Source organism: Nomascus leucogenys, chromosome 4, assembly GCF_006542625.1.
Source record: "Nomascus leucogenys isolate Asia chromosome 4, Asia_NLE_v1, whole genome shotgun sequence".
NCBI classification, from domain to species: domain Eukaryota; kingdom Metazoa; phylum Chordata; class Mammalia; order Primates; family Hylobatidae; genus Nomascus; species Nomascus leucogenys.
Window position 1 is genome coordinate 79,078,278 of NC_044384.1, and position 14,234 is coordinate 79,092,511.

The 14,234-nt window shown below is 45.6% G+C and overlaps 1 protein-coding gene across 10 annotated transcripts in view; it reads left to right on the forward strand.

Annotated features, from left to right (window-relative positions):
• STX3 (syntaxin 3) overlaps positions 1 to 14,234 on the forward strand; it is a 51,817-nt gene that overhangs the window by 7,778 nt on the left and 29,805 nt on the right. For all 10 annotated transcript variants that reach the window (XR_004029670.1, XM_030810861.1, XM_030810862.1 and 7 more), the window contains exon 3: positions 11,668 to 11,751. Coding sequence is in view for 9 of the 10 variants with exons in the window: in XM_030810861.1 (XP_030666721.1) it covers positions 11,668 to 11,751 (84 nt within the window). In the remaining variant the exon portion in view is untranslated. The remainder of the gene's footprint in view (positions 1 to 11,667; positions 11,752 to 14,234) is intronic.

The window sequence follows — 14,234 nt, forward strand, 5'->3', positions numbered from 1 at the left end:
CAACTCTAGACTTTATTTGGATTTCTCTAGTTGTTCCACTTATGTCCTCTTTCTCTTCTGGGATGCGATCCAGGACACCACGTTGCATTCGGTTGTCACGTCTCCTTAGCTTCCTCTGGCCTGTCTGACAATTGCTTAGTCTTTTGTTTTTTTGTGACCTTGTCGGCAGGGCTGCGGCATCTGTTTTCTAGTGCCCTGGAAGCACATTTCCTGTGGCTGGTGCTACATGCTATAGCTAGGGTGGTGGTGGAGCAGCCGTTAAGAGGCAATACTCCAGATGGCTGAGGACAAAGACCCGGCAGCCAGCTGCCCAGGCACCCCTCCTAGCTCAGGTGCCCACTGTCCACAGGATCTTGGGCAGGTCACTTGGTGTCTTTATGCATTAGTTTTCTCAGCTGTAAGATGGGGAATATCCCCAGAAGACTGGCCTAGGGATTAACTGTCATGGTCCATAGAAAGCACACATCTTAGAGGGATCCTCACTTAGTGCATGTTGAGTGTTTAATGAAGGTTGCGCGTTGTCACTGTTATTTAAGTATTCTAGAATGACCATGAGGGAGAGGAAGCTTGTGAGACAGAGACTGAAAGGAGGGGTTGGGGAGAAGGCTGAGGATGGAGTAAGACAGTATTAGTTCCTTTCTTCCTCCTCTCTGTGTCCTTGAGAACTGAATGCTGTGGTGGTGTCCAGAGGCCAGGACAGGAGACAGGGGAAGGGAGTGGAAGTCAGAGAGGGAAGAAGTGCGGGGTGGAGGAGGAAGGATCTAAAGGACACCTGAGATCCCCAGGAGGAAGAAGAAGGCCTTCTTTGAATCTCCTTGAATGGCTCCTGGGATGAGAGAGAAAGCAGGAGGAAGGTCTGATCTTCTCACCCTGAGTGGCCTTCTTTTAGGTTTCATTTGGGTAAATCCACTCATTCCTCAGAATTTCTCCAAGGAGTCACTTCTGCCAACATTCTCTAATAAGCTTCCATCTTCCCCAGGCTCAACCTTGAATTCCGGCAAGGTTGGGCACTGCGTCTTCTCTTGGGTGTATAATTCCTTGGGCTAAGCACTGTCCTCACCTGTCATGTGGTGTTGTGTCGCATGGACTGTTGCTTGGCAGATGTTAGATGTGCAATAAATACTGCCGGATGAATGAATGAACAAATGAATCTGTTACTTTGCATGGAACATTGTGGCTGTGCTGATGGGTAATGAGACCTTGAGATGCCTCTCTGAGTTAATGAAGGAGTGAACATTGGATTAGACCACCCAGGTTTCTAATCTTGGCTGTGTTCCTTATTAACTGTGTGATTCTGGATGAATTAACCTTCCTAGCCACAGATTCCTTGTTAGTGTACATAACATCTACCTAGAGGGCCTTTTCCCCCTCTTCTTCCTTCCTTGGGACTTTTTATCCTTCTTCTCTAGACCCACCTCAGGTCTGGAGAAGCAAAAGCAAGTAGGATGGCATGTGAGGATTGGACTTCAATGATTTTTGTATCCGATAAGCAGAATGCAAGTTCTTTTGAAACACACATAGAAGATTAAGAAATATCATGTATTAAGACACAAAGAAAATGCCAAATCTCACAGAATAAAAGTCATATAGGCCGTTTCCTAACAGTGATATAATTAGAAATGAATGCAATAATTGTCCTCCCCAGGCTAATCCATATTGGAAATGTAAGAACGCCTTTCTAAATAACTCTCGGGCTAAAGATAAATCAAAGTAGAAATGACAAACTATTTAGAAATAAATGATTGGCCGGGTGCGGTGGCTCACGCCTGTAATCCCAGCACTTTGGGAGGCCGAGGCAGGTGGATCACGTGAGGTTGGGAGTTTGAGACCATCCTGGCCAACATGGTGGAAACCCTGTCTCTACTAAAAATACAAAATTAGCCGGGCATGGTGGCACATGCCTGTAATCCCAGCTACTCAGGAGGCTGAGGCAGGAGAATCACTTGAACCTGGGAGGTGGAGGTTGCAGTGAGCCGAGATTGAGCCATTGCACTCCAGCCTGGGCAACAAGAGCGAAACTCCGTCTGAAAAAAAAAAAAAAAAGGGAATGATCACAAGAGTGGTAAATATCAAAATTTGGGAGAAGTAGTGGAAGAAGAATTGAGAGGGAGCTCTGTTTCTTTAAAAGCATATAGTAGAAAAATGACAGATTTAAAGCACATGAGGTAAATGCCAATGAATACATGAAATTCTCTCTTCCTGAGACATCTAGTGTCACCGTCTAAGAATTGGCATTAGAATTGCATCTTTGACAGAAACTCTTAGCAAAAAACAAGGCCCAATTTTCTGCGTTAGATAGCACGATCTTGGGCATTTAATATGTGCCTAGCATTGCTCTAAACATGTCACCTGTAGTACTGATTTAATCCTTGCAACAATTCTATGAGCAGATTATTCTCGTCATGTCACAAATGAAGAAACTGAGGCACAGAGGTTAAGTAATCTGTTTAAGACCATATAGCTATTAAATGGTAGAGCCAGGTTTTCAACTCTATATCTCTGTAGAGGTACAGAGATGCATCTGACTGCCTGAGTTGGATTATATAACTGGTATCTTTTTCACTCATGCATATAGGTTAATCCAACTTAGTTTTATGGATGTTGCGGTATCCCCTGAAATAAGCGAGAGCGTGTTCACTGAGCCTGAGTGGGGAGGGCACCTTCACGTGCGTGTAGTGGGGAACAGCAGGAGCCCTGGGCTCCCACAGACTTGCCTGTGAGTCCTAATGAGGTCATTTATTAGCTGAATCATTTTGGATGAATTATTTAATTAAGCAGTTGTCTTACCTGGAAATGGGGAAAGTAATATTTGTCCCTCAGAAGGTTGATGGGAGAATTAATACATTCGAAACCACAAAAGTGCCTGCAACAACACACCCACACATTATCTATTATTATTATTATTATTATTATTATTGTTAGGGCACACTGAGTGGAGTGGGGTCCTCAGGGACCTTGGCTCTTGTCCAGTTGTCCACTGGCTCACTGGCCTTGGGCTCACTGATAGGATTTATTCTGCAGTGTCTTCGTCTTTCAAATAGGGCTAATTCTTTCCTCAAGTTGTTCAGCTAGGGCTTTCTTCGAAGTAAAAGCATGAGGCTCACTTAGGATATCATTATCTGTCGATTTCCTCTTGATTTCATCTGATGAGTGTGTTGGGGAAGTTGGAATTAAGTGAAAAAGGGAAGTGTGCCCTCTGGGAGGGTTTCACTGGAAGAGAAAGCACAGCTTAGTGAGAGAACTGGGCACTGGAGAAGAGTCATTTGACTCTTCACGTAGGAAACAGAGAGCATGGAGTGCCGGTTGAGAACCTACACTCGGAATTTCTGGCTCTTTAGAGAAGAGGGACTGGAGAAACCAGATGTTGGGCAGTGTGTGCATGGGTGTGTGTGTGTGTGTGTGTGTGTGTGTGTGTATGTGTGTGTCTGTGTAACCTTTGTAAGTGGTGGTGTTTGTCTTTAGGAATCCCCAGACCCTCATTTGGAGGGAGGCAGTTGGGAGAAGTGGGTAGCAAGGACAAGAAAAAACAGGTGTCAGGCTGGGTGTGGTGGCTCATGCCTGTAATCCCAGCACGTTGGGAGACCAAGGCCGGTGGATCACCCGAGGTCAGGAGTCCAAGACCAGCCTGAGCTACATGGTGAAACCCCGTCTCTACTAAAAATAGAAAAATTAGCTGGGTGTGGTGGTGTGTGCCTGTAATCCCAGCTGTTTGGAAGGCTGAGGCAGGAGAATCACTTGAACACAGGAGGCAGAGGCTGCAGTGAGCCGAGATTGCACCACTGTACTCCAGCCTGGGAGATAGAGCAAGACTCTGTCTCAAAACAAACAAACAAACAAACAAACAAACAAACCCAGGTGTGTCATTGTCTCTTTGAGTTAAATTTATTGGGAGATAATCTGGATTTATAAAGAAGCATCTGTGTCTCCAGAGAAATAATTGTTTAAATTTGGAGAAGAGAAGTTGCAAGAATTTGTACTCACTTGGTTGTGCCATGAGGGGTGCTGTCCCACCGGCCCACAAATCTTTAATGTCCCACTGTGGGAAGTTAAGGACCAGATATACCCTTTCCCCTCCATTATTTCTTTGACCCAGAAACTTTCCTGGGGGCTCCTGGGCTTTCTGCCTTGTCCTGGGACCCTTTTGTCTGCCTGGGGTCTGGCACCTGTGGCAGGAAGAGATGAACTGGTGAACAGTGTGCTCTTCCTCTGGGATGACTTCCTTTTTCTTTGTCTCATTCTGCCTTGCTGCTCTGATTTATAAAAATTCTTAAGGAGATACTGATGATTTAAACTTACATTGCAGATGTGTTTTAACTTGGGAAGGAGGGACAAACTCTTTCTTTTTAGAAAGCACTTGTTCATCTATTTCTGTGATTTTCCAACTTTTTTTCTTTCTTTTGTAACAGAAGGACTCTTTCTTAAAATGAAATCTTATATTGAATCCCAGTGTATAAAGCAGATAAAAGTAAAGCTCTGCAGATTGAAGAGGGAGTGAGGCTCAGGACGGCTACATCCCCCCATTGGCTTCCTCCTCCCTGAGTACCCTGAGTGGGGTTTCTGAGGCACATGTGAAGTTTCCCGGGTTTCCACAGGTCTGCACTGGAAAGCCAAGCCCCTCCTTAATTGATGAGAAAGGCTTAATAGAAACAAATGTTGTCCCCAAAGGGCCACAGCTCCACTCTCTCAGCCCAGGATGCTTTCTGCAGGGTTGGGCTGCTTAGCTTCTGGGCCCCAGCTGCTCTCAGTGAGAAGCTGCCCTGAGCAGCATGCAGTGCGATAAGAAGGGCTTAGGACAGATGACTTAAGCTTGAGCCGTGTTTCAGCAAATCAGTAGCTGGGAGACCTTGAATAACTTACACCTTCTCTGACCTGCATGTTCTCAACTACATGCTGCAGATGGGATTCGTTGACGTGGTGTACACAAAGCAGCTAGTGTCTTGTGGCCACCTAGCACCTACTAGGGGCTCTATAGGTTGCATATATTTTTATAAATTATATGAGCTAATGAAGAGAGGAAGCTGTGGTCAGATAGACTAACAATGATAGAGAAGGCGGTTGAGACAAAGACACTGAGCCTTGAGAGACAGGAATTGCAGTTCAGTTGCTTGAGGTTGCATTCTGGGCCCCTGAACTCTTTCTACTTTCTGACCAGAGAGGAGGTCATAGCCCTGGCTGACCTTTCTGGATTTGGGCGCACACTTGAGGGGTAGGGTCGGGGGAGATAGATCCCAGGTTGGAGTTCATTGTTGCCTAAGTCATTGGTGATATCTCTCATCTCCTGGGGCGAGAGGCATCTAGAGGTTGGGGAGGGGAGGAAGTTGATGGCTGGGCTTGTGGTTCACTTGTATGTTTTTTATTGTGGCTGATATTGCAGCTACTGTAATGTTCCTATTACCGCATATGTTGATTCTTTGATAAAGATGCTGAAGTTCTTTTCTTGGCTAAGCTCAGTCATGTGGGCTGAAGATAAGGGCATTGTATATTTTCCTTGCCCTTGGGTTCTGATGCCTCTAGATCTGCAAGAGAGCGCATGTGTGTCAGAAGGGCAGGAGCCCTTGCCCTGGGATTGGTTGAGCTTGCTCTGTAGGGAAGCCTGCTGGTAGCTCCAGTTTCATGTGACTCCACATAACATGCGATGATGGCCTCTTCCTTTGAGTTTTCTGATCTGGACCAAACTTTGTTGTTGTTGTTTTGTATTTTTGGAAGTGGCATGCTACAGTGGGAAAAACTCTGCATGGGAAAATGGAAATCCAGAAACCTGGGTTCTACTCCTTTTTGTGTCAGTAACTCATTATTTCATCTTGAGCCTTGGTTTCCCCCTGGTTTCTGTCCAGACCTCCTCTCTGGACAGAAAGTAAAAAGAGTTCAGGGGCCCAGAATGCAACCTCAACGTTTCCCCTTTTCTAAGTGAGGGGATTTGATGGTAAAATCTTTAACATTGCATTCAGCTCTGAAAGTCCTGTATCTGAAGATACTCATATCCAGGTCAAAGCTATAGAGAAGTTGACTTGGCCAGATCTTGTATATGGTTGCTTTACTGAGTTCTTACTGTGTGCTCTACATTGCATAGGGAATTTTAAAATATTATCATATTGAATTCTCACAGCATCCCTGGCAGATAGCATATGTTTTTTTATAGAAGGAGGCAGGGAAAAGGGGTGGATTTTGCAGCGATTCTCTCTGTTGCAGTAAAACCAGAGTACATTTTGGCAGTGCTGGTAGGCATGCAGTCACATTGCATGTGACAGGCAGATTCAGTCAGTTGGTATCAACTTCAGCTTTCTATGTGCCCAGCCTTGTGTCAGGTGCCCAGGAGTTACTAGTAACACTTATGAGATACTATCCCTGACTTCAAGTTGGTTAAAATTGAGCTTGAAGTTGAGATTGCAACTCATTGAACTATTTGATAAACATGAAGTGGGGCAAGTTTTGTGGGAGAAATGCGCCCTGAGCTGGGCCTTAAGAGTTGTATTTGGATAGCAGAGGAGTATATGAATATTGGTTGTGGTTGGGAATAAGGGGACATAGTTCTAATATGACTATTGGTGGTGGTTGGGAATAAGGGGGGCATGGTATTAAGAAAGCCCAGGAGCAGGAAGCAATGGGATGTGTGCAGAAGACATAAGGAGATCAAGTTGATGAGCAGAAGGTGCCTGGGGGAGAATAGTGGGAATATAGCTAAATGCATAAATACGGTCAGCTTCCAAAGAGTTATGACAGACAGGCTGAGGACTTTTACACAGTAAGTAATAGGGAACCATCATGTATTGGGAAACAGGGACATAATGGGATTGGACCAGAGAGATAATGGAGGTGGGTATGGGCAGGAGGCTGTTGTAATGGTACAGGGTCTGCTACTCAAGCAAAGTCCAAAAATACTCTATTATTCCTATTTTATAGATGAGGAAATTGAGGCTCAGGGATGTGTTACACGTGTGTTAACTTTACAGGGAGGTAGCAGTGTGGTTTTGTTACATGGCGCTATTACATAGTAGAGAGGTCTGGGCTTTTAGTGTATCCATCATCCAAATAGTATACATTGTATCCATTAAGTAATTTCTTGTCATCTACTCCCCTGCACACATGTGTTGGGAAACAGGGACACACAGTTCTTTTTTTTTTTTTTTTTTTTTTTTTTTTTAAGAGGGAGTCTCGCTGTTGCCCAGGCTGGAGTGCAGTGGCGCGATCTTGGCGCACTGCAGGCTCTGCCTCCCAGGTTCACGCCATTCTCCTACCTGAGCCTCCCAAGTAGCTGGGACTACAGGCACCCATCACCACGCCCGGCTAATTTTTTGTATTTTTAGTAGAGACAGGGGTTCACCGTGTTTGCCAGGATGGTCTCGATCTCCTGACCTCGTGATCCGCCTGCCTCGGCCTCCCAAAGTGCTGGGATTACTGGCGTGAGCCACCGCGCCTGGCCACACATTTCTTTATCCGATCATCCATTGATGGATACTTAGGTTGATTCCATATTTTTGAGGCTCAGAGGGGTTAAACCATCTGTTTAATGTTCAGTGAGTAGCATGTGATGGACCGTGGTATAGAGCCCTGGCCATTCTGTTGCCATGGAGCCGATCTTACTGACTTAGCCTTTAGTTTGAGAACTTCCTGTGGTGGTGGTGGTGGTGGTGGTGGTGGTGGTGGTGGTGGTGGAGGTGGAGGAGGAGGAGGAGGAGGAGGAGGAGAAGGAGAGGAGGGACAGTGATGACTCAAAGGGGATTCTGCTCACGTAGACCCACATCTTTTCAGCGGGGCAGTGGGATTAGGCGCTGATGTATGCCTTATATTGTGCTTTCCCTATCTGATCGCTTTCAGTCCTCATAAAGGTCATAAGGTCTGTGGGGGTGTTACTACTTACAGGTTAGAAACTCAGAGAGGTTCGGGACTTGACTGAGGCATCCCAGCCAGTAATTGGTAACAGCAGGTTTTGGACCTAGGTTTCCGTTTGCCCATTTCACAGATTCTCACTGAAGGCGACCAGGCTGCCTGGCTAGATCTGCTCAAAGTCAAGAAGTAGCCATTGTGGATGTGGGGAATCCCTGTATGGATACTAGGGGTCTCGAGAACTTACGTCATGATGCAGTAATAGGTGTCTGCCTCCCGTGCTCCAGGTCACAGTTGTTCCCAGCTTCTGGAAACTTCCTTTAATCCATCCCATGATGGTAGCCTCTTCCCATTTCCTTAACACATGTGTTTGAAGGCTGAATTGATGTCTTGTAGTGTATACGTGTGTGTGTGTGGATATATGTATGTGTTTGTGTGTGTGGGGGGAGGGTGTGTGGGTGTGTGTGTGGGTGTATGTTTGGAGGGGGTGTGTTGGAGTGTGGGTGTATGTGTGTAGTGGGGTGTGGGTTATGGGTGTCGGTATGTGGGAGCTTGTAGATGTGTGTGGGAGGGTTGTGAGTGGGTGTGGGTGTATGTGTGGAGTGTGTGTATGTAGGGTGTGTGTGTATGTGGAAGGGGTGTGGGTGTATGTGTAGAGTGGGTGTTGGGTGTTTGTGTATGTGGAATGGGTGTGGATGTATGTGTGGAGTCTGTGTAGGGTGTGTGTGTATGTTGAATGGGTGTGGGTGTATGTGTGGAGTGTGTGTACGTGTGTAGCATGTGTGTATAGGGTATGTGTGTAAGGGGTGTATGTGTGTGTGCTGTATGTGTATGAAAGGTATATGAAGGGGTAGGGGTGTATGTGTGGAATGTACGTGTGTAGGGTGTGTGTATGTGGAGTGTATGTGTGTAGGGTGTGTGTATGTGGGGTGTGGGTGGGCGGGTGTATGTGTTGAGTGTGTGTATATATAGGGTGCGTGTGTATGTGGGGAGTGTGTGTGTGTGGGTATATGTATGTATACAGATATACTTGAGGTCTGTCCCCTCAGTCATTCTCTAGATGACTCTGAAGAAAGGATACTCCCCAAAAAGCTTATTGATTCACTCTCCTAGAGGAAGACCGGGTTACATCGAACTTCTTGGGAGCTGCAACTCTCTAGAGGTTGCTGAGGGGCCAGAGAGTTGATGATACTTGATGAAGAGAACATTTTGTCTCAAACTTTAGAAACTGATGGTGAATCCTGGCTGCTAGTCTCTGTGGAAGCTAGTTATTTATTCAGCTAAAATTGGTTAAATTTCTATTATATGCCTGGTACAGGATGAGCACTCAGGAAATGTGGAATAAATTAATGACAAGTACAGTGCTCAGTTTTAGTTGCAAGTGACAAAACCCAAGTCTGGCTAAATGAACTTTAAAAAGACCTATTAGGAGGATACTGTTCAACTCATTGAAAGAAGACTAGGGAAGATCTATAGAACCTGCCCAAAGCCAAGAGGTGTGGTGGGAAGCATGGGAACGAGGGCAGCTCTGGGAATTTCATGGACATCTCTGGGGGCAGCCATTGACTGACTCGGGCCCATTCACTTCAGACTCCTTTCACAATTCAGATTCCTCAGGGAGCTTGGGTCGCTGTTGATCGACTCCCCCAAATCATGTGGGGGGCGTGAGGGGTTGCTCCACAGAGGAAGGTGTTTCGAGCAGACACAGACACACATACAAGTATCCACTGCGGCTGGGTGCAGTGGCTCACAGCTGTAATCCCAGCACGTTGGGATGCTGAGGCAGGTGGATTACTTGAGGCCAGGATTTTGAGATCAGCTTGGGGAACTTAGTGAGACCCCTGTCGCTACAAAACAATAAAAAATTTATCTGGGCCTGGTGGTGCATGCCTACAGTCCTAGCTATTTGGGAGGCTGAGGTAGGAGGATCACTTGGGCCTAGGAGGTTGAAGGTGGGGTGAGCTGTAATTGCGCCATTGCATTCCAGCCTGGGCAACAGAGTGAGTCCTCCTGAATAAACTTGCCCCCCCTGCCCCCACACCCTCCCCCCTCCCAGCCCACAGAATCTCCAGGAGTTTGTAGTCGGTGGGGAAAGACAGGTGAGTAAAGGGGTGAGTAAAGGGCTGTGATGGTTGGTGTCGAAAGTTTGTGCAAAGTGCAGTGGGAGCTTAGGGAGGCTTTAACTTTTGCATGCGGAAGCCATGCCCAGGTCAGGCATACAGACAGAGGTTGTCCGAGCTGAGTTTTAAGAGCTAAGGAAATTTTTGTCAGTTGGACCGATGCCTTTCAGGAGGACACCCTGTGTGATAGAGTGATCTAAAAGAATGGTGTGCCCAGGAAATGGTGTGTCCAAGTGCTTGCTTGGTCTAGAGTGTGCATCATAGAAGGAGAAGTATGGGTGGAGCTGGATCTTAAAGGGCCCCATGTGCTCTGTTAGGCACTGGGCCCTTAAATTCTAGGAGCTGAGCTATCATTGGATGATGTTATGTGGCAGAGGGACATGGTCAGTTCTGAGTTTGGGGAAGATGATCGGGGAGGTGGTAGCAGTGCCCTCAAATTCAACTCCCTTGCATGTGGCTATTAAGCTGGGGATGCTGATTGTTGCAGACCAGCCAGAGAATGAGATGCTGAGGGAGCCAATCAAGAGACTCTCCACATGGCTGGAGAATCCCAAATAGCCATAGGATTTCCGAGTAACAACTTCTGCTGTGGATTCAGGGGGATGCTAGTGGGTGAAGGAAAGAGGCTTCTGGTGACATTCATTGCCCATGGAGTTCTGAGTGTTCGAGAGTGCTGTATCTTGGACTTAGAGGGTCAGAGGCTGCTGAAGCTTGTGAAGAAGCAGGCATGGGGGGTTTATCCCCTGCCTCACCTCCACCTTTCACAACAGTCAGTTCTCTGTGCTTAGAAATCAGCAATGTGCTGTGCAGCAGCTGTCTGGGAAGAACATTGAAGAGGAATGTAGAAACAGCTCAGGCCCTTATGCTGGGTGGGAATGGAATCACTTCCTTTAGATGGCCATTTTGTGAATTTTTACAGAGGAAGTTGAATGAGATTGAGAAAGCTTGGGTCCCCAGAGTTGGCTAGGGGCCGGGGGAGAGCTTCCTCTTTCTTATAAACAGGAGCTTCTGACAGGGAGTGACATAGCATTGTTTCCTTTGTGATAGGTGGTTTCTGAAAACAGGAAAATCTTTACTCCTAATGTGAAAATTGAAAGCTTATGCTTTGTAGGAATTGTGTCTGGAACCTGTTTGAACAGCGTGGAGAAGGGTTTAGCAACCCTGGGGTTCAGATCCAAAAGATAAGTTCGATTTTACCTGTTGCCATGTTTTAGCTGTGTGGTTTTTGCCAAGTTACCTAACCTCCCTAAGTTTTAGGTTCCTCAACTGTAGTGAGTTACAGTAACTACCACCACCACCAACAGCAACAAAACCTAGCATGTGTTGAACTTACAGTGTACCAGGCACCATGCAAAAGCATCCTATATTCATTATCTCTTTTATATCTTACACAATCCTATGAAGCAGGTAGTGTTGTTATCAGCATTTAACAGATAAGGAAACCTAGGCACAGCAAGATAGGTAACTTGCCAGTTCCTCCCTTCCTCACCCCCTCACCCCCTGAAAGAAAACACACACACACAAAACCCAGCAATTGGTAGAGCTAGGATTTAATTTCAGATGTTGAGACACCAGAGTTTGATATATCAGAGAACTGTTATGAGTTTTAAAGGAAATTTTGTGTAAAATGCTGAATATAGTTCCTAGTACTTCATGAGCATTCAATAATGTTAGCCATTTATTGTGTTTTTAGTCTCACTCTGCTCTTTTTTGCCTTTTGCAGAAGCAGCTGACACAGGATGATGATACTGATGAGGTTGAGATTGCTATCGACAACACGGCTTTTATGGATGAGTTCTTTTCTGAGGTAGGCAACCTTCCTGTATTTTTTTCTAAATGTACATAAGGAAACACTGTTTCCTTAGTAAGAATAAAAAACCTTAGATTTTTCAGGGTAGCAGAGGATGGGGTAACTAGGGTGGGATGGCCAAAGAAATTAAAATGACATTATTTTCAATATTTACTTGAATCTGGATTTTTAAAAATCTTAAGAAAGTCAGCAGAGGGTCAATTATGTGTAATTGAAGGATGCTTTTAAAGTCTTACACTGTATGACAACATTTTAATGATATCCTTTCTTGCTTAAAGTACATAACAAATACAGAATCAACCATAGGATCACAACCATGAGTATAAAACATTGCATCTTTAGGCTTGTGATTCAGATACATCAAATGTGTAGTTTTGAAAATTTTGGGGCCAGACATGGTGCCTCATGCCTGTAAGCCCAGCACTTTGGGAGGTCGAGGCAGGTGGATCACTTGAGGTCAGGAGTTCGAGACCAACCTGGCCAACATGGCAAAACCCTGCCTCTACTAAAAATACAAAAATTAGCCAGGTGCACCTGTAATCCCAGCTACTTGGGAGGCTGAGGCAAAAGAAGCACTTGAACCCGGGAGGTGGAGATTGCAGTGAGCCGAGATCGCACCACTGCACTCCAGCCTGGGTGACAGAGTGAGACTTCGTCTCATAAAAAAAAAAAAAAAAATTTATAGTCCCTCTGACTGAATTCTAGTGGTAACTGAGAAACCAAGTTGCCAGTTTAGTTTTGTAAAAGTTCAACAGGGGCAAAAATGGGTTCATGTCTACAGATCCATGTACTCTGATCTTAAAGGTCCTTGATGGGATGGTGCTATGATAGGTAGGTGGTGGAGGAAAGCTTGTAGAGGCAGTAGTATATCGTGGATGAAAACACTGGCTTTGGAGCTGGGTACACTTGGGCCCAAATCTCAACCCTCCTTCTGAGAAGCTGTTGATTTCATGAACATTCCTTAACAATCTGTGTCTGGGCTTCCTTACCTGTAAATTAGGATTGATAATGCAATTTCCCATAGGTAGGATCACCTGAGCCTAGGAGTTTGAGGCTGCAGTGAGCTGTGATCATGCCACTGCATTCTAGCCTGGGCAACAGAGTGAGACCTTGTCCCCTAAAAAAAAAAAAAAAAAAAAAAAAAATTCACTGGTTATCCAGTGTTTAGGTAAGAAAAGAAAAAACAATAAACAACAAAAATCCCCATTGAGTTGCATAAGGATTAAGAGGGACAGGCCAGGCGCGGTGGCTCACGCTTGTAATCCCAGCACTTTGGGAGGCCGAGGCGGGCGGATCACAAGGTCAAGAGTTCGAGACCAGCCTGGCCAACACAGTGAAACCCTGTCTCTACTAAAAATACAAATATTAGCTGGGTGTGGTGGCGGGCACCTGTAATCCCAGCTACTCAAGAGGCTGAGGCAGGAGAATCGCTTGAACCCAGGAAGCGGAGGTTGCAGTGAGCCAAGATTGCGCCACTGCACTCCAGCCTGGGTGACAGAGTTAGACTCCATCTCAAAAACAAGCAACAACAAAAAAACCAGGAGGAATAATGTTTGTAACACAGTGTAGCATCTGGCATATGTGCTTAATTAATGATACTTCAAAAAACAAAAACAAAAAGCTCACTATTGTTGAAGTTTCTGCCACCATACTATGGTTTCTTAGGTTTTAATTTCCCCTGGAAAGAAAACAAGAAGTATCATGCTCTTTTTGCAGAGAGAATGTGATGCTTCCCATCCTCTAGACTGTGGATGTGGAAAAGTAACCCTCCATTTTTTTTTCTGAAAGGAATGGAGTGGGGCTTGACAGTTCGTGCCCATTTATCTGTTAGAGTAATAAACAGGAATGAAGAATAAACTTGAGTGTATGCTGGCCTGATTGGGAAGTTGGCTGTAAACTCTCCACAGATCCCCACCCTCCTCACAGGCGGGTCCATCAGAGTCATAGTGAGATCAAACAGCACTTAGGCTTTGTGAGTCCAGTGTTACTCCAGTTGTGGATCGTGGAAGGACAATATCCTTTCACTCCGTGATGGGGTTGGACTTAAGGAGATGTTTGAAGTCTTTCTAGCTTGTCTCAGTCTGCCTTGGAGAACCAGATACATTAAAGAACTTCTTCCCTAAGATAAGGAATCTTTTCCAATACCTGTGTTCTCCTTTTTCTTCTGAGCCAGGCAGAGGGTCCACGAGAGGACCCTCTTTGTTAGGTGGGAAGATGGTGGGCTTTGGCCTCTAAGACATGGTTTGAGTCCACTTTTCAAGCGTTTCTTAGCAGTGTAACCTTGGTCAGGTTGCTTAACCTCTCTGAGCTTTAACGTCCTGCTATGGAAATTGGGAGTGTTGGTACTTACCTTTCAAGGATGCCATGAGGATCGTATGAGATCACACATCTGGGAAGGATCGTCAGGCAGAAAAGCACTGGATGGGTGATGGCTACTTCTGAAGAGCCCTTTGAAGATTTAACAAGACCTTCAGGGCTGC